The sequence below is a fragment of the Mauremys reevesii genome, linkage group 21 (assembly GCF_016161935.1).
Source record: "Mauremys reevesii isolate NIE-2019 linkage group 21, ASM1616193v1, whole genome shotgun sequence".
NCBI classification, from domain to species: domain Eukaryota; kingdom Metazoa; phylum Chordata; order Testudines; family Geoemydidae; genus Mauremys; species Mauremys reevesii.
The window spans coordinates 3,984,804-4,006,530 of record NC_052643.1 but is presented as its reverse complement, the minus strand read 5'-3'; the positions used below and the strand labels follow the sequence as shown (position 1 = coordinate 4,006,530).

Genomic DNA, 21,727 nt, shown 5'->3' with positions numbered 1-21,727 from the left:
CAGCACCTTTTACCCTGCTGGCGGCCCGTTGATCGCTCCTCCCCCTCCCTCCCCGCTCCTCCTGTCTGCCACAAACAGCTGTTTCGAGGCATGCAGGTTGGTTCCTGGAGGGACAGAGGTGGAGCAGGGAAGGGGTGGAGTGGGGCTGGGGCAGAGAGGGAGTCAAGCACCCCCCACCCCACCCCACGGTAGAGGGGAAGTCAGCGCTATGCTCCTGCTAATACATCCCAGATATTTGCTTTTTTTTTTTCCTTTTCTTTTTGCTAGTGTTTTGCTGTTTACTCCTATTTAGCTTGTGATCCACTCTGACCCCCAGATCCCTTTCTGCAGCACTGCTTCCTAGGCAGTCACATTGTAGAGAACAATCCCACGCTGGCAGGGAGATGCGCTAGATCTCGACAACACAACAAGCGTCTCTTCTGGAAGGGTCAGATTTCTAGCCTGAAATCAGTGCCTGGGTAGGGTATTGCTGCTGGACAGGTTCTGCACACGCACAGCTGGAGGCACCTCGCAGCTTCCCTGTGTATTACACCTTGGAGATCAAAGAGCCCTGAGCCTCCTGCCTCCTCTCCTTTCCCAGGCTGTAATTAGGGAGGCTGTCAATCTCGCGCCATTGTTCTGGGCTCCCCTGGCTGTGGCTAACAGAGAAATTCTGATTATTAGATTATAATCCACAGCCACTTACATGGCTCCGTGAACACACAAGTGACTGGCAAGGGTGTGGGGGCGGGAGTGGTGACGTGGAAGGGGGTGAGGATCTCCCTTCCCTTGGGCTGTGTTTGGGCAGGAGGTGTGGTTGCTTTGTTTCTTACTGGTAGTGCAGGCCTCTGAGGCGGAGCATTATTACCCACCCCCATTCCTCCTCCCCACCCCACCCCGAATGCCCAGCTATTACTTGTCCTACAGCAGACCTGTCCCTGTGAGGCAGGGCTATGATTTACCTGCAAGAGAACAGGAAATAACCTTGGAAAGGGGGAATCGCCACCTGCTTTGAAACAGGTAAGCAGCCAGGAAATCCTCTCTAGAATGCGCTTCTTGGAAGGCAGCTGGCGTGAGAGGGGGAGGTCAAAATGCAGGTGTGCGGGTTTCGCAGATAGCAGTGACTTGAAGCGTGAAGCTCTGTTACTCTAGAGATGCAGCCAAAGCAAAATCATGTGGCTGTGGACTTCTGTGGCCTGGATTTCTCAGTTCTGTTGAAACGAAAGGCCTAAAGCAATGGTTCCCAAACGGGGGTTTGTGAATCCCTGGGGGTTCATGAAATGTTACAGGGGTTCTCAGGAAAAAAAATTCCCTAATGGCAGACGGAGCTGTCCCTAGGGACCTCGGGCAGCACGGGGCAGCCCGGAGCCCCTGGACTTCCAAGGGCTAAGCAGATCAAAGCAAGCGTCTCTATCACACTGGGGAGATTTAAACTTCAAGACTCCTTATAAGAAATGGAAAGGGAGGTGGATATTTTTGCTGTTTTTAAAATTAAATAGGCAGCTAATATTGTTGTTCATAATAATTTAAAAAACAAGTTTAAGCTTTGTTGTAATGTGTGTTGTTTGCCTGGACTGCTCAAGACCTGAATGCTTGTGTAGGAGGAACAATTTGAGTTGGCTTTTTAAATAACTTCCTGCTGTTTCACATCTGATAGTCCTTGATGAAACATAGGAGCCTTGTCTTATAACAGGCTTATTCAAAGTGATACAAGCTACGAAAGTGAGATCTTGGAAGAGTGTTTCCATTTTCATAATGTAGTAATACTGTAATGATTAATAGTGTGTAATAAGCCTGTCAGAAAAACAAATTTTATATTTCCAAGATCACTGCTTTTATCCTTTATATTCAGGTAAAGGAGGAAATCCCTGGAAATATTCACTTTTAGGAGGGGGTTCGTGAGACTTGATATGTTAGTGAAAGAGGTTCACAGGTTGTTAAAGTTTGAGAACCACTGGCCTAAAGGGACCCAGTCAGATACTGAAACAAAGCTCCTTATCTTGTCAACGCCATCTTTTTAAAAGGAAAAGACATTTTAAAATGCTGATGTTCTTCTTGCTGTTTGTGGAGAGATACAGACAGCAAATTCATCACTTCCACATTCCTTTGGGTGGGCAGTTTCTAGTTGATTTCATTTGCGATTTCACATTCATTAGCTGCAATATTTGGGTTGCAAAGGCAGCTAGGGAAGGCTTGTGTTTAAAATAACCCCTTTCTCTCTCTCCTCCCCCCCCCCCCTTTTAAATGACAACAGTGGTTTTTCTGTTGATCTGAGGTTTTCAGAATACAATCATAGAACCAAAGGGTTTGAAGGGACTGCAAGGGTCATCCAGTCTAACTCCCTGCCAAGATGCAGGATTTGTTGTGTCTAAACCATCCAAGACAGATGGTTTCAACCTTGTGTTCACCCAGCTTATATGCATAAGACCTGCCAAAAATGCATGTCTGGCAGATTCGCTTGTTCCATGGCCTTTGGTTGATAACTAACAGATCTGGAGCTTGCAGTTAATCCAGCTCTCTCCCAGGCTTTTCACAAACTTTCTGGGGTCCTGCTGTGAGGTCTGACTTTATTTGATGAAACTGTTACTCAGACTTGTTCCCTGTGATTTGGCGACATAGCCAGTAGGAGATGTTTGTAGTTAAACAGCAGGAATGTGGAACAAACCCAGCCGGGTTGTGTGAGAGGAGGAAGCGACCAGCTAGCTTCCCCTTGGGAGGCGAGATCTTATCAAAGAGCTCAGGGCCAGATTTCCAAGTGCCCAGCACCCACAACTGGGGCTGGATCTTCAAGCTTGCCCAGCACCTAATGTGAAAATCGAGCCACTTACTGTGGTGTCTAAATGGGAGCTGAGTCCTGTTAGATTTTTATCAGCTGCCCCTCTGAATTTTAACCAGGCTGCGTCTACACTAGAAACTTCAAAGCGCTGTCGGGCACACGTGAGCGCTGGGAGAGCTCCTGGTAATCCACCTCCACAAGGGGGCTAGCTCCGAGCGCTCCTGTCCACGCTAGCGCTTTAAAGCGCTCAAACTTGCTGCGCTCAGGGGAGTGATTTTTCCCACACCCCCGCAGCCAGCGAGTTAGAGTTGTAAGCTCCCTTAGAACAGACTTCTCGCCATGGGATGTGTGAGGCCTGGTGGCAGTTGGCTGCGACACCCCTTTGCTGTTGCTGGGGGGAGGGATAGCTCAGTGGTTTGAGCGTTGGCCTGCTAAACCCAGGGTTGTGAGTTCAATCCTTGAGGAGGCCATTTAGGGACCTGGGGTAAAAATCTGTCTGGAGATTGGTCCTGCTTTGAGCAGGGGGTTGGACTAGATACCTCCTGAGGTCCCTTCCAACCCTGAGATTCTATGAGAAGGGAGAGGAGCACATGGACGGGCACACAGTATAAAGGTGGGACCTATTTGTGAGATGGTTCCACTTCAGATATTCAACAGAACACTCCTCTCCCTTGAAAATCTGTGTCTGTTATCAAAGCTGACCGGTGGATTTAGCTGCCTGGCCGCCCCTGACAGGAATGTGAGTTGTATGGCTCAGATCCCCCTGTCATGGCTGAGATGCTAAACTGTCCGTATCTTGGTGCTGCCATGTTAAGCCCTAAACCCGAGCCAGGGTGAGTCTATCTACCTGGGTTGAGAGGCCAGCCGGCCCCCAGCTGGAGGAGAGACGTACCGTTAGGGCCATTTTCTGATACCCTTTCTTGTGCTGAATAGCACCGTCCTCCCCGAATAGTTCACCTGAAATCAGTGGGGCTGCTTTCGGAGCAAGGTACAGTTCTGTCTATCAGAGTTGGGCGCATTAGTTCCCTTTCAGTTCTATCCGCCTGGCCCTCAAACTGGGTCTCAATCTTCTAATGCACCAAAGACCCAAGCGCAATACGACAAATGAGACTTTGCACCTGTGTAAGCTCAAGGATGAACATAAGAATGGCCATAGTGGGTCAGACCAAAGGTCCATCCAGCCCAGTATCTGTCTGCCAACAGTGGCCAATGCCAGGCGCCCCAGAGAGAGTGAACCTAACAGGCAATGATCAAGAGACTAACATGGCTGCCCCTCTGATACTTGACAAGTAATGATCAAGTGATCTCTCTCCTGCCATCCATCTCCATCCTCTGACAAACAGAGGCTAGTGACACCATTCCTTACCCATCCTGGCTAATAGCCATTAATGGACTTAACCACCATGAATTTATCCAGTTCTCTTTGCTTCTTAGTCTTTCCCTTCCGCCTTCTTCTGAGCCTGCTCCAGAATCAGCAACCTCACACTGCAGGGTCCCCATCACCCAACTTTCGTTCTGTCTTCACGGTGTATTGGTCTGTCCTGGGTACAAAAGGGGAAAGTGCCTCTCTGAGGGTCGTGCTGTGTAGCTAAACAAGGAAGCTAGAGTTCAAGGCTGCTGCCTCGTGGCCTCCCCACATGCTCCATTTAAAGGTGGGTCTTAAAGCGAGGCGAAGGTGGGGGGGAACCCCCTCCAAACTGCTCAGCCTGCTAAACACCACAATGCGGGTCTTACGCGGTTCATTTGCTGCTCATGCAAAGAGAAGGGAGAGGGGCATACGCACATGCACACCGTATAAATGTGGGACCTCTTTGGAAGATGGTTTCCACGTCAAAAATACGGCGGAACGCCCTCTCCCTTGAAAGACCCTTTTCCCCTCGCAGCTGCCGATGCTGCTGGGTTTGTGTGAACGCAGTGAGCAAACAGCCGGCAGCAGGTCCGTCTTCAGGGAGCGCGCGGATGGCTCGCGGTTTGCAAATGACCACTGGGATGGGTGGGATGGGTTTGAAAGCCATCAGCATGTTCAGTGGAGAGCAGGTCACAGCTGCCCCTTCCCTGATGGAGCTGCTGGGACCAGCATCGCTCTGTGGCTCGCAGGTGGATTGGGTTACTGCACTTGACACTTCAGGAGTCTGAGGACACCAAATCCAGCCTCTATCTGAGGCCAGGTCTACAGTGAGGGGTGGTCGACCTAAGATACGCAACTTCAGCTATGCGAATAGCGGAGCTGAAGTCGGTGTATCTTAGGTCGATTTACCTGGCCATGAGGACGGCAGCAAGTCGACCGCTGCCGCTCCCCCATCAACTCTGCTTCCGCCTCTCGCTGCGGCGGAGTTCCGGAGTCGACGGCAGAGCGATCGGGGATCGATTTTATCCCGTCTACACTAGACGCGATAAATCGATCCCGATAGATCGATCACTACCAGCTGATCTGGCGGGTAGTGTAGACGTTCCCTAAGATCGATCCGTGGCTATCTGGGGCTGGCTGTCCGTCACCCTGGCTCCTTGTCCCTTTGTACATAACCCTCTAGACCAGGAGTCGGCAACCTTTCAGAGGTGCTGTGCCGAATCTTTATTTATTTGCTCTAATTTAAGGTTTCGGTGCCAGTGATACATTTTAACCTTTTTAGAAGGTCTCTTTCTATAAGTCTATAATATAGAACTAAACTATTGTATGTAAAGTAAATAAGGTTTTTAAAATGTTTAAGAAACTTCATTTAAAATTAAATTAAAATGCAGAGCCCCCTCCCCCCCTCCCCCCCGGACCAGTGGCCAGGACCCGGGCAGTGCGAGTGCCACTGAAAAGCAGCTCGCATGCTGCCTTCGGCGCCTGTGCCATAGGTTGCCTACCCCTGTTCTAGATCAAACCCCCTCTTGTTTTACTTTGCCTCCGCCCTGGGAGCTGTCCCCCATGCCCACGCTTAAAGGGACATACCCACATGCCCTGTTTACGCTGGGGATTTGCCTAGGTTATGGCCAGCAGCAACCAGCCTCCACTGTAGCTGCACCAATGCAAACCCCTGCTATAGACAGAGGAAACCCCCTAGAAGTTGCCCCAGGGCTATTTATTCCCATTTCAAGGAGGGGTAATCTGCACCAGCTGCTGCCTAAGGCCTGGTCTAAGCAGCAAAAAGTCTCACACTCCTCCAGCTATTATAGCTACACCAGCAAAGCCGCAGTGTAGACACAGCTTCTGTCAGCGTAGCTAATGTCCTCTACCAGCACAGGCTCTGTAATGTAGACACGGCTTTAGCCTGGCCTCCCCGTGTGCTGGCCTTTACACAGCACCGTCCTAGCGCTATCTCCATGTGTTGAATTTCATGATTCTGGGTGGTAGGTCTATCCGCAGCTTTCCTGGCCCAAAGTGCCTTGTAAGAGATCCACAACCGTGCTGGAAAAGTGTGTCTGGATGGCTCTATGTTCTTTCTCCTGCTAGTTACCCACTGAACGCTGTTGCTGTAGTTGTTGTAAAGATAGCGGGCTGGGTTTCCTTGTTTTTAAGTGAAAGAGGCAGTGGGAAGGATTGGGTGGAAAAGGATAATCGCATCAGGAGGACACCAGTGTATTAAAGGCTGCTGTGTCTTCATTCCTTGGGGGCTGGAATTCACTGTGACGAGCTGTGGAGACCGTAAACAAGGAGAGAACAAGTGCAAAGATTTCATGCCTCTCTGAGGACATCGGTTCCATTACTGAGCAGTCTTGAGAACTGATACGGCTGTTAAATCCTTGTGGTCTGACAGTCTTGGCTTCTATGCTGTGCTCATCTGTCACTGGGAGGACAGGAACGGCTGCTTTACAGTGTGATGTAGCTAGGTGCAGATGCTCTTAGCAAGGCATCTTGTTCTTGTCAGAGCTGGGGAACTGGGATCCAGCCCCTGAGTGCCCAGTCCTGCTGTGCCACTGACTTCCTGGGGGACCTTGGGCAAGTCTCTTAGGCCTTCTGTGCCTCAGTTTCTCCATCTGTAGAAACTTTCCTACCTCATGGTGCATCTGGGGAATGACTGTAAAGCTGCGTATGGGCATTAGCTGTTCATAGTGTGGTGTGTGTGTGTGCGCGCGTGTGTGTGTGTGTAACTGAACATACAATATGCAGCTGTGTTTTATATAGTATCTTCAATGCAAACCGTATCACTAAACACTTTATAAAGTTACATGGTCACAAATCGGAGAGAGAAGGTGTGTAAAGATGTGGAGCGTAGCAGGGGACTGAAACGATTTGGAGCGTCGCCGGAGGCAGAGATGGCAGGAGATGCAGTGGAGAAAGCTCTTGCAATGAAAGCGCTGAGAACATGAGGGCAAAGAGGTGGAGGATGGTTCATAGAGTCCTTTTATTTGAACCCCCAGATGAACGGGAAGCCAGTGCTGTTTGCACGGAGCTGACGAGCTAAACGCAGTACAGAGCCGAGGTGTGCACATAGCAAGCGCCTGAAGGCAGGTCTGCACTACAGATTCACACCGGTCATGCGTCTGGTGGAGACGCTTTCGGCCAATGGGAGAGAGCGCTCCTGTCGGCAGAATAACGCCACCTGCGCGAGAGGCGGTGACTGTGTCGGTGCGAGACGCTTGCCTGTTGACCTAGCGCAGTCTGCACCAGAGGGGAGGTCGGTCTAGCGACATCGCTCAGGCGTGTGGATTTTTCCGACCCCTCAGCGACGTCGTTACGCTGAAGTAAGTGCGTCGTGTAGACCAGCGGTTCTCAGCCAGGGCTCCGCAGGCTGGGTTCAGAGGGCAGCGGGGCTCCGAGCCTGAAGTGTGTAGCCCCGAGCCCTGGTGCCGCCCGGAGCAGAGCCAGGGGGAGCCCTGAGACCTAGAGCTCCCCCACCCGGGTCTAAAGCCCTGAGCCCCGGCACCTCCTAAGGAGCTAACGTCAGGAATGGAGCCATGGGGCTGAAGCCCCGAACCCCGGCACTCCTGCCGGGCCTAAAGCCCTGAGCCCCAGTGGCTCCTGTGGGGCTGAAGCTGGGAGTGGAGCTGCAGGGAGCCAGGGGGCTCCCCCGGGGTTTAAAGTCCTGAGCCCTAGAGGGCTGAAGCCCTGAGCTCTCCACCCGCCCGGAGCCCCATGGCTGAAGCCCCAGTCCCCCGCCTGGTGGCTGAAATCCAGAGCCCTGAGGCCCCCCACATCGGACCTGAAGCCCTGAGCCCCGCAGGGCTAAGGCCCCGTGCCCCTCCCCCACACACACTCAGTGGCTGAAGCCAGGAGCCCCAAGGCTCCCAACCCCACCCCTCAGCTGAGCCCTGGAGTTTTCCTAGTATGTTGGGGGGTCCTCAGAAGGAAAAAGGTTGAGAACCCCTGGTGGAGACCAAGCTTGAGCGAGAATATTGCCGCCTCCGCCTGTGGTTAGAGACAGCCCTTGTGCAAACAGCAGAGCTACTGAGCATACAGCGAAAACGGATGTAGTAGAAGAGAAATCCTGGCTTCGAAGCCGGTGGTTTCAGCTAACTGGGGCTGTTTGGAAAATGCTCTGTATTGTACACGCACGAATCTCCTTTGCAATTTGTCATGGAAGTTTTTTGGTTTCTCAACAAAAGCAGACTTGAGTGTGTGTGTGTGTGTGTTTCCCCTTTTTCTTTTCCTCTCCCCTTTCCCCCCATCTCAGAAAAGGGGGAGGGGGAATGAAGTTTTCATTTTTGTTTTAAAAGCAAACAGAACATTTCAACCAAAATGTAAATTTTTTTCCAAAACAGTTTTTTCCCCTTTAAGTCAAAAAATGTTTTGGATGAAAAACGTTCTCCAGTAGCTGGGTTTATGTCCAGAGCCTGGCATCTCGCTTCCGCTGAATGAATCCCACTGCTGGCCCCCATAATCATCACCATCCCTACCCCACCGAGGGCAGAGTTTAATTCCCTGATATCTGATTTGAAGATCCTTGGCTAGCAGGTGTTAGAGAAACACTAATGATTACTTTGCTGTTGCACTAGGTTTTAAAGGCGTTGTCTGCTTCTGGGCTAATGGCTGGTTTTCTCTGTCGTTTCTAAAGCCAGACGAGATCTCTGTGATCACAGCCTGACCTCCTGTAGAACTCAGGCCAGAGAGCTTCCCTGAAATAATTCCTGTTTTGAACTAGGAAAGCATCCAGCCTTGATTAAAAATGTTTTAAAACCTTTGTCGTCATTGCATTTGCTTTCATTGTGTGCATGGAGTAGATTTTTTTTTTTGTTGGTGGGTTTGGGGTTGGTTTTTAAAAATTTTTATTAATTTCCTTTTTTAGATGTCAGTGATTCGTCTGAAGTTTCTTGCTTGTTACCTGTGTAGCCTGATTTGGGGTGTGTTAGTAGTGTTGATTTAATTTATCCACTCAAATTTAATTTTATCTGGTTAATCAGTTTTAATTAATTATTATTATTAATTATTGGATATTAATTAGTATGGGTTTGGCTCACCAATATGTTTGATCAGAAGATAAAGTTCGTCCTGAATCAGGCTTCACAGAGTTTATAAAAGGAACTTCGGGGTCATGACAGGAGCTTACACTGAGACAGATATAGTCATAAAGACCTTTTTATTAAAATCAATGAACTGGTAAGCAAATGATAAAACAGTTAGGATTACAGAGTTACAAGTATCACAGTTCTTTGAGATATATTTATGATAATTCAATATTATGAGCTGCAAATGTGGTTAGGACTCAGACCCTGTTTCGATAGCCCGGTGCTAGAAAATACGGGCCACACCTGTAGCAATTTCCGTTTTCACACCTCTGGCAGAGGAAGCTAATGCAGAGCTATTTGCTCTCTATTTTAACTATCAGAGGGGTAGCCGTGTTAGTCTGGATCTGTAAAAGCAGCAGACAGTCCTGCGGCACCTTATAGACTAACAGACGTTTTGGAGCATGCATCCGACGAAGTGGGTATTCACCCACGAAAGCTCATGCTCCAAAACGTCTGTTAGTCTATAAGGTGCCACAGGACTCTTTGCTATTTGAACTATGTGCTTTATATAAAAATGAAATAGACTTACAGTTTGAAAAGAAATAATACTACGGCCTTTTAATAGTTAATAGCCGTCGTAGATGGGTAGCATTGAGATGTAGTTGAAGGTGGAGGCAATGAAGAGTAGACGGGAGCAGATAGATGGGTAATTGCCTTGTCTCATGGTGAGCTCTCTCACCTTTTTATAGGGCATTAGTCAGAAATCCTTCCTCCTATGCCCAAATTTCATCCTTCACCCACGGAAATGTTAGGGTACACTCGCCCCATAGGCTAGTATGTATGTGCGTGTGAATGACAGGTATGTACGCATTTGTGCTGTACTTGTTAGATTTGTGGGCAAAAATCCCCTTTTGCCACCCTTTACTGTTACTGGTTCAGTCAAAGTTCTCCAGACAGCTGCGTAGGTGTTTTGTCTATTATTACTTTTCTGAGTAAGGGTCCCAAAACGTGCTAAAGTTGTCTTAGCATCACATACAGGATGTTTGACCTGTAGGTCTCTTGCATTACAGCCAAACTTATTCTTAATATAAATCTATAAGCCTATTACATCAAATACTCAAATTTATAAGAAAGATATTTATCCTTAGGGCTACACCCGTTGGTTAATATATGCCCTGGTGGGGTAGCTGCGTCGCTCCAATCCAGTTGTAGAAATAGTACCGGGTGGCTAAAGGTGTGTCTGCAGTACGGTCGGGTGGGATTGTAGCATGTGTGGCCATACCCCAGCTAGCTTTAATCTACTTGCCTCCATTCACAAGAGCAGCGAAGCTGCATCAGCACAGACTTCAGCACAGGTTGGCCTTCCGAGTACGTACCCAGGGGCCCAGGTGGGCTTGTACAGCCCGTGCTGTCACGGCTTCACTGCTGTTGGTACTTGTGCTAGTTAGATCAACATGTGCTACAATCCCCTTTCTAGACATACCCTTAGACAACCAATCAGACAGTGAAAACAGGCTTCGAAGCTAACAGTTCTACCCATTTGTGGGCTGTAACTTTCGCACAGCTGTTCCCTGGGTGCTGTGACGGCTGTCTGCCTCGCGTGTCACCAGCCTCCATGGGGAGCCCTCTTGTGGTCACCGTTCCCCTCAGTCAGACCTGGGTGCTTCCCAAGACCCCTCACATGGCTGGCTCTGGAGGCACCGGCTGAGAATCGCTGCTCTAAGCCATTAGCAGGATCAGGGCTGCCGAGAGTGGGTGCAGGCCCCGGTGAAAAAAAATTTTGGGCCCCCCAGCAAGGGCAGACCAGCTAAACAGGGGGTACCGGGCCCCGGTAATTTGTACCAGCTTCCCCCCCTCTCGTCGGCCCTGAGCAGGATCACAAATGCAGCTATCGGGATCCACCACGCAGCTCTGTGTACTGGAGCCTTTTCTGATTCTGGGAAAACGGGGAAATATGACCAACCCATCAAGTAACATGGTGTTCCTCTGTTTGCATTCGCAGATAGCAGCAAGTTGCTGGAAAACCATCCACCTGTCTACGGGACACTTCTGCAGGGCCCTGGTAAATCCTGCATGGTATGTAGGAGGATTTGGGGCCGGAGCAATACAAGGACATTTGCAGAACGGATCATGAAAATATGTCAATGGTTATTTGCAAGGCCAGAAAATGAGAGGGGGTCTTTGCAAACGAATGGCCATCAGTGGGTTCTCTGTAGGGCTCTTTCTAGGGCTAGGCGTACAGCTGTCCCAGGGGAGCTGGTTTCAGGCATGGTGGAGTTAATATTTTCCACTGCATTGTGCCATGCAGGGTGTTCAGTGGAGGACTGTGTGTGATGTTATGACACAGGCGTTGTGAAAGGAGACATCTGATGTGCGGTTCTGACGCCGCCTCTCGGGCTGCTCTGCCTGCGCTGCATCGTCAACCCGATCGACCTGATTTATCCAGCCTCTTGCCGTTGTGCCCCGTGGAACGGTGCCGCTCCACTGGTGTCTTGGGTCCTCACCAGCCTGTTAGCCGAGCGGACGTGAGGCCTGATCTTAGGCCCAGTGACGTCAGTGGCAAGGCTCCCCTTCTCTTCAGTGGATATTGCATCTGGCCAGTGCTTTCCAAACCTTGGTCCTGGGATGTCTTTGTTTCCCGCCAAAGCAGCTTTGCTCCAGTTAACCCTGTTTTCAGTCCACCAGTGCCAGGAAGCTGAGTGACTTAAGGCTTTTATCAGGAGGGGTTGGATACTTTTTTTAAGTAAAACAATATCCCACTAATGATGGAGCGAGCACACCTCTGCGTGGCGCACCCAGCCTCCATCACCCACTTGTTGAATTTTCAGGCCATTACCGATGTGGTTTGTCCCAGGCCGCCCCGCCGGCTAGGAAGCAGCTCCCCATGAACATCTGCAAAGTCTCCTCTTCCTCCCAGCCCACCATAAAACTCTCCTTTGCCATGATGCCGGTGCAAAATACTTCAGTTAAGCAGCCGGTGTGCAAAGCCCACTGCCTGTCATGCTGAGCAAGATCGTCTCATTCTCTCCTTTTACTCCCCTGTTGGTTGCGCTGTATCTATCTATCGTCTCTTACACTTAAACTGTCAGCCCTTTGGAGTAGGGGCAGTGTGTGTTTGTGCAATGCCTTGCGTGGCGGGGTTCTGGTCCATGACTGGGGTTTCTACATGCTAAGGGGGAATACAATCATATCATATCGTTCAGGTCATCTTAATTAATTAGCCTCTTAGAGCTGGTATGGCATCTTCTCTGTATGTCTATATATACTCTTCTTACGTGTTCCATTCTATGCATCCAATGAAGTGGGCTGTAGCCCATGAAAGCTTATGCTCAAATCAATGTGTTAGTCTCTAAGGTGCCACAAGTCCTCCTGTTCTTTTTACAATCATATAATTCATCTATTTCTATTTTAAAGGCCACTGGCCTAGTGTCTCTCATCTCTACCCTGTGATAGAGCAATTGACCTCTCTCCTATAGTGTATAATTGGAGCAAAAGGTAGGAAGGAAGATTTGATGGTGGATCTCCATCACGTCACATCTTTAAATGAAAAGTGGATTCTTGCTAAAAGATCTGCTCTGGATCAGCCAATTATGGGGCTGATGCAGGAATCGCTGGTTGAAGTTCTCTGCCCTGGGTTGCACTGGAGGTCCGGCTAGAGCAGGGTTCTCAACCTGTTTACCGTTGTGGGCCACATCCGATACTACCCGTATGGCCCTGAGGATGTCACCTGGGCCACAGCTGTGTGCTGATTAGGCCCCGGGTTGAGAACCACTGGGGCAGAGGAACAGAATGGTCCTTCTGGCCTTGGAACCTGTGCAAATCCCCCGTCGCAGGGTAAACAGGGAGAATTGAGAGTACGATGGATGTGAGTTTTTCCCCATAAATTCTAAGCAGCAAGACCTGAGAATCAGTGTCACCCATGTCCAATGAGGCAGTTGTGTGGACTTGTCAGGGGTGGCAGGATCCATTAGCAGCTCCTTTTAGGTGACCCTTTGAACCCAATGGAATGAGTCAGACGCGCCTGGACTGGCAGGGTCGAATGTCGGCTGCTGCCCGTTGCTGCAGCCACCTCTTGCTCGCTACCCTTGAGAGCAGTGACTTGGTCTGGACTGAGCTCTGAACTCTCCTGCCTGTGCGCTCTTCCCAGGAGGTTAGCGGTTACCAGAGCAGAACATGGCGGATAATCCTTTGCTACGTGTTCTCCGTGCTGACGGCAGGAATCCTGTTGATCGTCTTTCGCTGGAAACCAAGCCTGGAGGTCCGAGCCAAGTGCAGGCCGTGTGCTCTGCGGCAAGCCGACTGGATCATAATCACAGTGAGTAAACGTGGAGGGGGAGGGCGGATCTGGTGGTGGAGACACTGGACTGGGAGTCAAGAGACCTGCTGTGATGGAGCAGGGAGTGGGGTGGATTTGACCCGGGAATGTTGCAGGGGGTTGGGAGAAGTGAGACCTTCTGCCCGGGAGACTGAACAAAGGCGAGGAGGAGGAGAAGGGAGGGGGGAGAAAGCTGCTGGAGGAATTTTTAGTTTCAGTTTGGGGCTGGGTGGTGCAACGCAGGGAACCCCAAGCTGGGGTCTAAGCCCCCTGAACGCCCCAGAAGGACTTGATTGAGGGGTCCTGGTTGTGCCTACAAGCTCTGCTGTAGACTGCGTTCCTATTGTCCAATAAACCTTCCGTTTTACTGGCTGGCTGAGAGTCACGGTGAATCCCAGGAAGAGGGGTGCAGGGCCCTGACTCCCCGACACTCCGTAACACCTGTGTTCAATTCCTGGCTCTGCCACAGGCTTCCTGCATGAGCATCTGTAATTTGGCGTGTTACTACGCCTTTATTCCCACCCTCTGCCTTGCCTAATTAAATTTATAAATTCTTCAGGGCAGAAGCTCTCATCCAGGGCCTAGTGCGGTACGGTCCTGATCTCCATGGCAGCTGCAGGTACCACTGTGATACATGTTATCAGCCAGTTACCAGAGAAAGCGTAGAAGCGGAACTCCCAGAGCATGAAAAGTTACGGGGGAAACTGAGGCACAGAGAGACCGAGTGACTTGCCCAAGGTCATACAGGGATTATGTGGCAGAACAGCAACTTGAGCCTTGCACTTTTTCCCCAGCAAGCACCCTAAACCCAGGGCCAGCCTTCCTCAAGCGCTTGTTTTGAAATTGTGTGTTCCAGGATCGGTTCGGGCAGTGCTTCGTTACCCAGGTGCAAACTGAACAGCTTGGTGAGGGCAGGTAAGTGGGACCTGTGGATTCACTCCTTCCTGAGTGTTTGGGTCAGTGCTCAAATGGTCCCATTGTGAGTTTGCCAGGAGAGTGAATTATCCCTCGGGGGCTTGCTGTGTGTTCCGCTGTGGAATGAAACACAATGAAATTGACGTGAATGAAGCTGTGCAAAACTGAATCACTTGAAGCCATGTGACTTTTGTTCCATTTCACGCACCCAGAGCATTGATTTGTATCTGGGGTATGAACAAACACACCATCCCACTGAAACCCAATTAAATCCACTGAATATGCGATTGATTATTACTCCAATATCTGTGGCATCCAAAAGTCAGCATCTGTTTGAAAGCCAATCAGCTCGGGAAAAATTAGATTGTTTTATTTTATTGTCATAGCAAGCACTCAGTCACAGACCAGAACTCCATTGTGCAAGGCCCTGTACAAAAATAGCTTCAGATATTAGAGCAGCCCCTGAATCCATCTGACAAGTGTTGTTTTACATTCACATTTTCCTGCTTTTCAAGGTTTTTTGTCTTCTCTCTGGGCTTGGCTACACTTACAAATTTGCAGCGCTGCAGCAGGGTGTGAAAACACACCCTCTGCAGCGCTGCAAATTGCGGCGCTACAAAGCGCCAGTGTAGTCAGAGCCCCAGTGCTGGGAGCCGTGCTCCCAGCACTGTCCGTTATTCCCCACAGGGAGGTGGAGTACGGACAGCGCTGGGAGAGTTTTCTCCCAGCGCTGGCGCTTTGACTACACTTAGCGCTTCAAAGCGCTGCCGCGGCAGCGCTTTGAAGTTTAAGTGTAGCCATAGCCTCTCCCTTGTTGCTGTGTGAAAGACCCAAACAAACAAACAAACAAAATGGGTGATACACAAAGCAAACAAACTGATAAAATAATTCCCCCCACCCCCCGTTCTGATCTTTTAGTTATAGTGATCTTGGGTATAATAAATAACAATGGTAGGTTTAAAAAACAACAAAACCCTTTCAGACAGAAGTGTGATTAAATTGATGGTGCCACTTTAATCGCTAGATTACTCGGGTGACATAATGTTGGCTCCTGCAGGGCTAACAGGAAAGAAAAGCAGTAGAATACGTTTCTAGTTACTAAAGCAGGCAGATAGGATCCTGAATATGCACAGGGTGCAGATTGGCTGCGTGAGAAGCTGCCATTTCTACACAGTCACTTTTCAGAGAAGAACCACATTTTACACCTGTATAGTGTTCTGCATCCCCAGAGCACTTCATAACAGCTCGCGAGTTCTCAGCTGTGCAGGGATTGCTCTGGGAAACCCTATAGATCATGGATAACTGGAAGAGACCTTGGTTTTATTTCAGATTACAATTGTTCAACTGTTTATTTCTTAGTGGAGTCAGAGCCAGATTAACTCCCCATCCCATGGATTGCCTGTGCGCGTCGTTGGCGCAAGAGGCGCTGCAAGATGGGCTTGCATGTAGTTGCAATTTGAAAGGCTGTTGGAGTTCGCCGGGTCCCAAAGCCCTTGCACACTGAAGCTCTGTGCTCAGAATAGCACTTAGAGGCCTTTATTCAGGAGCAGGGCTTCTTGACATCACGCTTTTCTTCTGAGCAGCCTCGAGCATCATCCTAGGGCCAGAGCCGATGACGGGAGAACCAGCGTCGCCATTGGAGTGTTGGACGAAGACGACAGCAGAGACACGGTCCGGCTTCATAGGAAGGAGGAGGTAACGTCCTCTCTTCTGCTTCCTGTTGGATCCTGCCTTTGGGCCATCAGAACCTCTTCCTAGAGGGGCTGAGCCATGCTGGGGACACCCCGTCACATGTTTCTCTCCGTGTTTAGAAAAACGTCGTGCGCTACTATCTCTTTGAAGGGTCACGCTATGTCTGGATTGAAAGACGGCAGGCGTTCTGCAAGGTCAGGTATGGCAACCATCCTCTCGGCTGGAAGAACTTTTCTCTTCTGTGCTCTGACTGTTCTTCTGCCCTCTCCTTGTCTGTGACCCTCAGTAACTTTAGTTGCATGATAGTAGCATCGGGAGACCCCAGCAGAGACCAGGGCCCATTGTGCTGGAGCTGTAGTGACACCCCAGGTCTGTCTTCACTGCAGAGTTAACTCAGGTGAACACGCTGGCTCTAAGCACCTAGGTCAGGGGTCTCAAACATGCGGCCCGCGGAGCTCTTCCCTGCGGCCCGCGGAGCTCCCCCAGTTACTTCCTGTCGCCGCCAAACTCCCCTCACCCCCGCCCCCCTCCCCGAGTTATTTTCTGTGCCTAAGCTCCCCGCGCGCTGCTCCCCAATGTTTGGGGCCGGGTCTCTCCCCTGGCCCCACCTGCCGCCCCCACGCGCCTCCCCCCAGTGTCTCCCGGCCCCCACTTGCTGCCCCTTCACCGCCCGGGAGCCTGCCCAGAGCTCAAGCTGACTCCGCTCCTCCGCTATGCCGCAGGGTCCTAGCGCCCCCCTGCACTAGGGCCAGGGCAGGCTGCCCTTCCCCTGCCCTTCTGCCCTAGTCCTGAGACTCTCCAATGCCCCAAGCCTCTCCAATGCCTCAAACCCCTCACCCTCAGCCCCTCAGCCCTCACCCCTGCACCCTCCTATCCCCAAACTCCATCCCAAAGCCTGCACCCCCCCCCCCAGCCGCAGCCTGGAGCCTGCACCGAGCACAGAGCCTGCACTCCAGACCCCCTCCCCCACCCAAACTCCAGCCCAGGGCCTGTACTCCAGATCCCCTCCCGCACCCAAACTCCCTCCCAGAGCCTTAGGCAGTAAATCTAAGTGCGTGTTTTGTCCTTTGAGTGAGGTGCATTACTGAGTGTATATATTTATTAAAACTGCTTGGAAATGACTTTGTCAAAAAAAAAGAACACTCATGGAAGAAAAGAGAGTTTTCCAAGACAAATGGGAGAATTTATATTTTTTCACAGAGGTAAAAGATAAAATTCAATGCCTTATTTGTCAGCAAACGATTGCTGTTCCCAAGGAGTATAACGTGCGTCGGCACTATGACACGATGCACTGTGAAAAATATGATGCATTCACTGGAAAAATCCGAGAGGAAAAAGTTCAGCAACTTAAAGCAGCATTTGCCAAGCAAAGACATTTATTTTCAGGGATTAACAAGTCTAGCGAAGATTCAGTAAGAGCAAGTTTTGTGATAAGCGAAATGATAGCTAAATCATCGCGACCTTTTACAGAAGGCTTATTCATAAAAGAATGTCTTATGAAGGCCAGTGAAATTTTATGTCCTGATAGGAAGAAAGTTTTTGAAGGCATAAGCTTGTCTGCAAATACAGTTGCCTGCAGGATAACGGATTTAGCTGATAATGTGCAAAAACAATTGATTCAAATGGCAAAAGACTTTGAAGTATTTTCAATTGCTCTTGAGAGTACAGATGTATCAGATACCGCACAGTGTGCAGTGTTCATTAGAGGTGTGGACTGCGATTTGAATATAACTGAAGAATTGCTAGACTTAATGCCACTGAAGGGTACCACAACGGGACGTGACATATTTCAAGGATTGGAAGAGTGCATTGAAAAAGCTGCGCTGCCATGGAACAAACTCGTATCTTTGGCTACGGACGGTGCGCCATCAATGTGCTCTGAAAACATTGGTGTGGTTGGATTATTGAAGACCAAACTGAACAGCCTCAATATACCAGGAATTAGCTTCACCAGTATACATTGTATTTTGCACCAAGAAGCCCTGTGTAGTAAAAGTCTACAAATGAAAGAAGTTATGGATGTAGTTGTTAAAACTGTTAATTTTATACGTGCACGAGGGCTGAATCACAGACAGTTCACTTCTTTTCTAGCAAGTATGGACAGTGAATATGGGGAACTTCTGTATCACACTCAAGTTAGATGGCTGAGTCGTGGAAATGTTTTGAAGCGTTTTTTTGCACTTAAAGAGGAGATTGATTTCTTCATGAAAATGAAAAGCAAGGAGGTTCCACAGCTTGCTGATTCCACTTTTATCTGCAACCTTGCTTTTCTAACAGATGTAACTGATCACCTGAATGCACTGAACTTGAAACTTCAGGGTAGAAAACAGGTGATAACACAGATGTATGACAGTATTAAGTCATTCAAAGTCAAGCTTATTTTCTGGGGGAAACAGCTGACTGCTGGCAATTTGGTCCATTTCTCAACTCTGAATTCCTTAGGAAAAGTTGAACCCAAATCCTTGAAAGAATATGCGGAGATCATTTCTAACTTACACAAACAGTTTGATGTGCGGTTTAAAGATTTCAAGGCACTTGAACCACATTTTCAACTTTTTTCCACACCATTTGCTGTTGAAATTGACAATGTTGCAGAGGAAATGCAGATGGAGTTAGTGGAGCTTCAGTGTGACACGATTTTGAAGCAGAAGTATACAGATGTTGGAATTCCAGAATTCTACAGGTTTCTTTCACAAGAAAGATTTCCCATGTTATTCTCTGCTTCTGCAAGGATAATGGCAATGTTTGGAAGTACATATATATGTGAACAGTTTTTCTCTTCCATGAAGATTAACAAATCTGTGTTAAGGTCAAGGCTCACTGATGAACATTTGCAAGCAACACTGAGATTGGTTTCGTCTCAGGATATCAAACCTAATATTGATGCTCTGGTTGATGCAAAACGCTGCCAGCTAAGTGCCCAAAAATGAAATGACTGTCAAAATTAGCACTGACGTTTCACATTACAGTTAAAGAAGTTAATAAAAAAGTTAATAAATTGACTTTTAATAGCATACTATATTTTAATACTATACTACTATATTACTCTTCATTTTTTTTTCTGCCTACCTCCAGGCGCTTCCCGCCGCCAAGCCGCCAAACAGCTGTTGGTGGCGCTTAGCACTTTCCAGGAGGGAGGGGGGAGGAGCGGGGAGCCGCGCGCTTAGGGGAGGAGGTGGGGAAGAGACAGGGCAGGGGCGGGGCCTCATGGAAGGCGTGGATTGGGGGTGGGGCCAGGGGCAGCAAGGGGGCATGTCAGTGATGCGGCCCTCGGGCCAATGCACTAGTCCTCATGCGGCCCTTGGGGTCATTTGAGTTTGAGACCCCTGACCTAGGTTGTCCTAGCTTGGGTGTGAGCAGCCAGATGGCAAAGCCCTGCCCGTCCTCCCAGGTGTTACGCTCATGCATGTTTGTCGCTGGGACTTCTGGCGGCACGCTCTGTCCCTGGGGCTTTTTGCTGTAGTGAGCTGAGCCACTCTACAGTTCTTTCCCAATGAACTGTGGGAGAACTTGTCTGTCCTCGTGGGCACCCGGGGAATGGTGGGAAGGCACTGGAGGACTGTCAGTGCTCAAGGGATGCAGCCGGCATTGTCGCTGCAAAGCGAGCAGGCGACCTGCCCACATGGAAAGTGGCTCTTGGTTTCTAATCCACACCCCCAGCCAGGCCAGGTAGCCTGGGACGAAAGCGCCGCCAAACTCAGGTGAGAGGGTTTTGTGTGTGGATGGGAGAGAGGTTGGGGGTAACCAGCAAGTTAGCTCCGCAGTGAAGACCGACCTGCCCCCACCCCCAAGGAGCCTACAGGCTGAAGTCCTGATTCTGGCAAACATCCCCAGTCATGACAACGTCTAAGCCAGTGGTGGGCACCCTACTGGACGCCTGCGGCCCATCAGGGTAATCGGACTGTGGGCCACAAGATATTTTGCTGATGTTGACCGTCCGGCGGCTCGACCCCCGCGCCCCCCAGTGGCCGCGGTTTGCCGTTCCCGGCCAATGGGAGCCGCAGGAAGCGGCAGGCCGCAGAGACGTATTGGCTGCAGCACCCATTGGCCAAGAACAGCCTGGATGGGGCTAAAATGACTTGAGTTCATACCCCATATTGAGCATCTTCTCCATCTCCTCACCTGGTTTGGTGATGCCAAATAACCTGTTGTTGACAATGGGCGTTAAGAGCAGGTCTCCTGTACCAAGGTGGGAAACGGTTTAGCAGCAAGTACCATTGGGATCAAGTTTTCTTCATTGTCGATTGCAGAAAGTGTCCCAGAGACTAGCGGGGACTAGTGCGCCCCACCCCGCGTGTCTGTCTGTAAGACGAAGGAAGCTGGGGGCTTCTAATAACAGCAGATCACTTTGCCTAGTGTAGATTCACCCTTAGCAAATGTCTTGTAGGTGCCACTGTCCTTCCTTAGGTCCATCCATTTAGTGGCAGAGGGTTCGGAGGAGAAGGGTGATTTGGTTTTGTCTAATGGCGATGGAGTGAAATCACCTTGACTCTAGATTGTACCTCCCTGGAGAAGGAATGATGGTATTTTCCCTCCTATCTGTTTCCATGGGGTCCTGATCCTGGATTGAGGTCTGCAGTGGTTATGCTACTGCACAGGTGAAGCCAAGCCTGAGAATAAGCCCAGCCTACCAGAGCCGTGCCTAGGCAGAAAGTGATTTCCTAGGTCAGCCCAATGAAGTGGCTTCTTGCGTGCAGCTCTGCAATTCCGTGTGCTCATGTAACAGGAACCCCTGATCTGGAGTACGGGGATTCGTCCTGGTCCAGCCCCCAGAACCAGCCTGCAAATCTGTAGAGCGTTCAGTTTGCCACCTCAAACATTGAGGCCCCCAGCTGGAGTGTGGAGAGGAAATACATGTGGAGGGATAATTCTTGTTGACTCGAAGCTTTTTACTCCCACTTCATATATTGAACTCGAAGCAGAGTTCTGCTCCAGACAGTGATGCCAACCAACTCGGCTGGCCTGGGCTATGCAGGAGGTCAGAGTAGCTGATCGAATAGTTCCTTCTGGCCTTAAAAATGTTTAAGCTGTACTTTGCTTGGTTTGAAGTCCAAACCATGACATTTTGAAGCCATCGGACCTTGAAATAAGTCTCTGGTGTTACTCCTGAGGCCACGGCGTGAGTGCTCTGGATCTGAGCACAGAAAAGCACGTTGCTCCACCTCTCCGGGAGGCTTTCTGACTGATCCCCTATCGGAACTTTTCGTGGTGTGAACTTTCAGAATACTTTTTTCCCAAACTCACGTGGTAGGGCTTGTATAGAGGCTGTTGTGCCCACAGATCAGTTGTGACAACACACCGATCACCCCTTCACCCTTGTGATTTGAGGTTTCTCGTGATACTTCCTGACGATGAGATGAAAATCCTGAGCCAAGGGGTGCTTTAAAAAAAGAAATTCTTAATCTGATTAAAATGATCAAAGAAAAATTAAACCATTTAGTCTTGCTAGACAGAATCTGTGAGCAGCCAAACAGTACTATTTCTGTGTGAATGCTGGTTTCCGGTTTATTTTCTTACCGTAATAGAGTCTGTCTCGTCAGTTGTGATTGTAGTTAGGTTTTATTGTTATAGGTTCTTGATTGTACCTTCTGTAGTTAAGAATGGAAAATAGTTCAGAGAAAAGTAGCGTAGCCCAGAGAAAAGATCACTAGACTGAGACCAAGTAGTTCTGGGTTCTATTC

General features: G+C 49.6%; 1 protein-coding gene across 3 annotated transcripts in view; it reads left to right on the top strand.

The window, feature by feature from the left end:
- The window catches only part of ATP13A2 (ATPase cation transporting 13A2), a 75,009-nt gene that overhangs the window by 15,407 nt on the left and 37,875 nt on the right, over window positions 1-21,727 (top strand). For 2 of the 3 annotated variants that reach the window (XM_039509317.1, XM_039509318.1), the window contains exons 2-6: window positions 11,127-11,200; window positions 13,272-13,439; window positions 14,296-14,354; window positions 15,938-16,049; window positions 16,166-16,245. In XM_039509317.1, the coding sequence (XP_039365251.1) occupies window positions 11,127-11,200; window positions 13,272-13,439; window positions 14,296-14,354; window positions 15,938-16,049; window positions 16,166-16,245 (493 nt within the window). Of the gene's footprint in view, window positions 1-927; window positions 1,000-11,126; window positions 11,201-13,271; window positions 13,440-14,295; window positions 14,355-15,937; window positions 16,050-16,165; window positions 16,246-21,727 lie in introns of those variants that run through there. The other variant, XM_039509319.1, reaches the window with a different exon arrangement.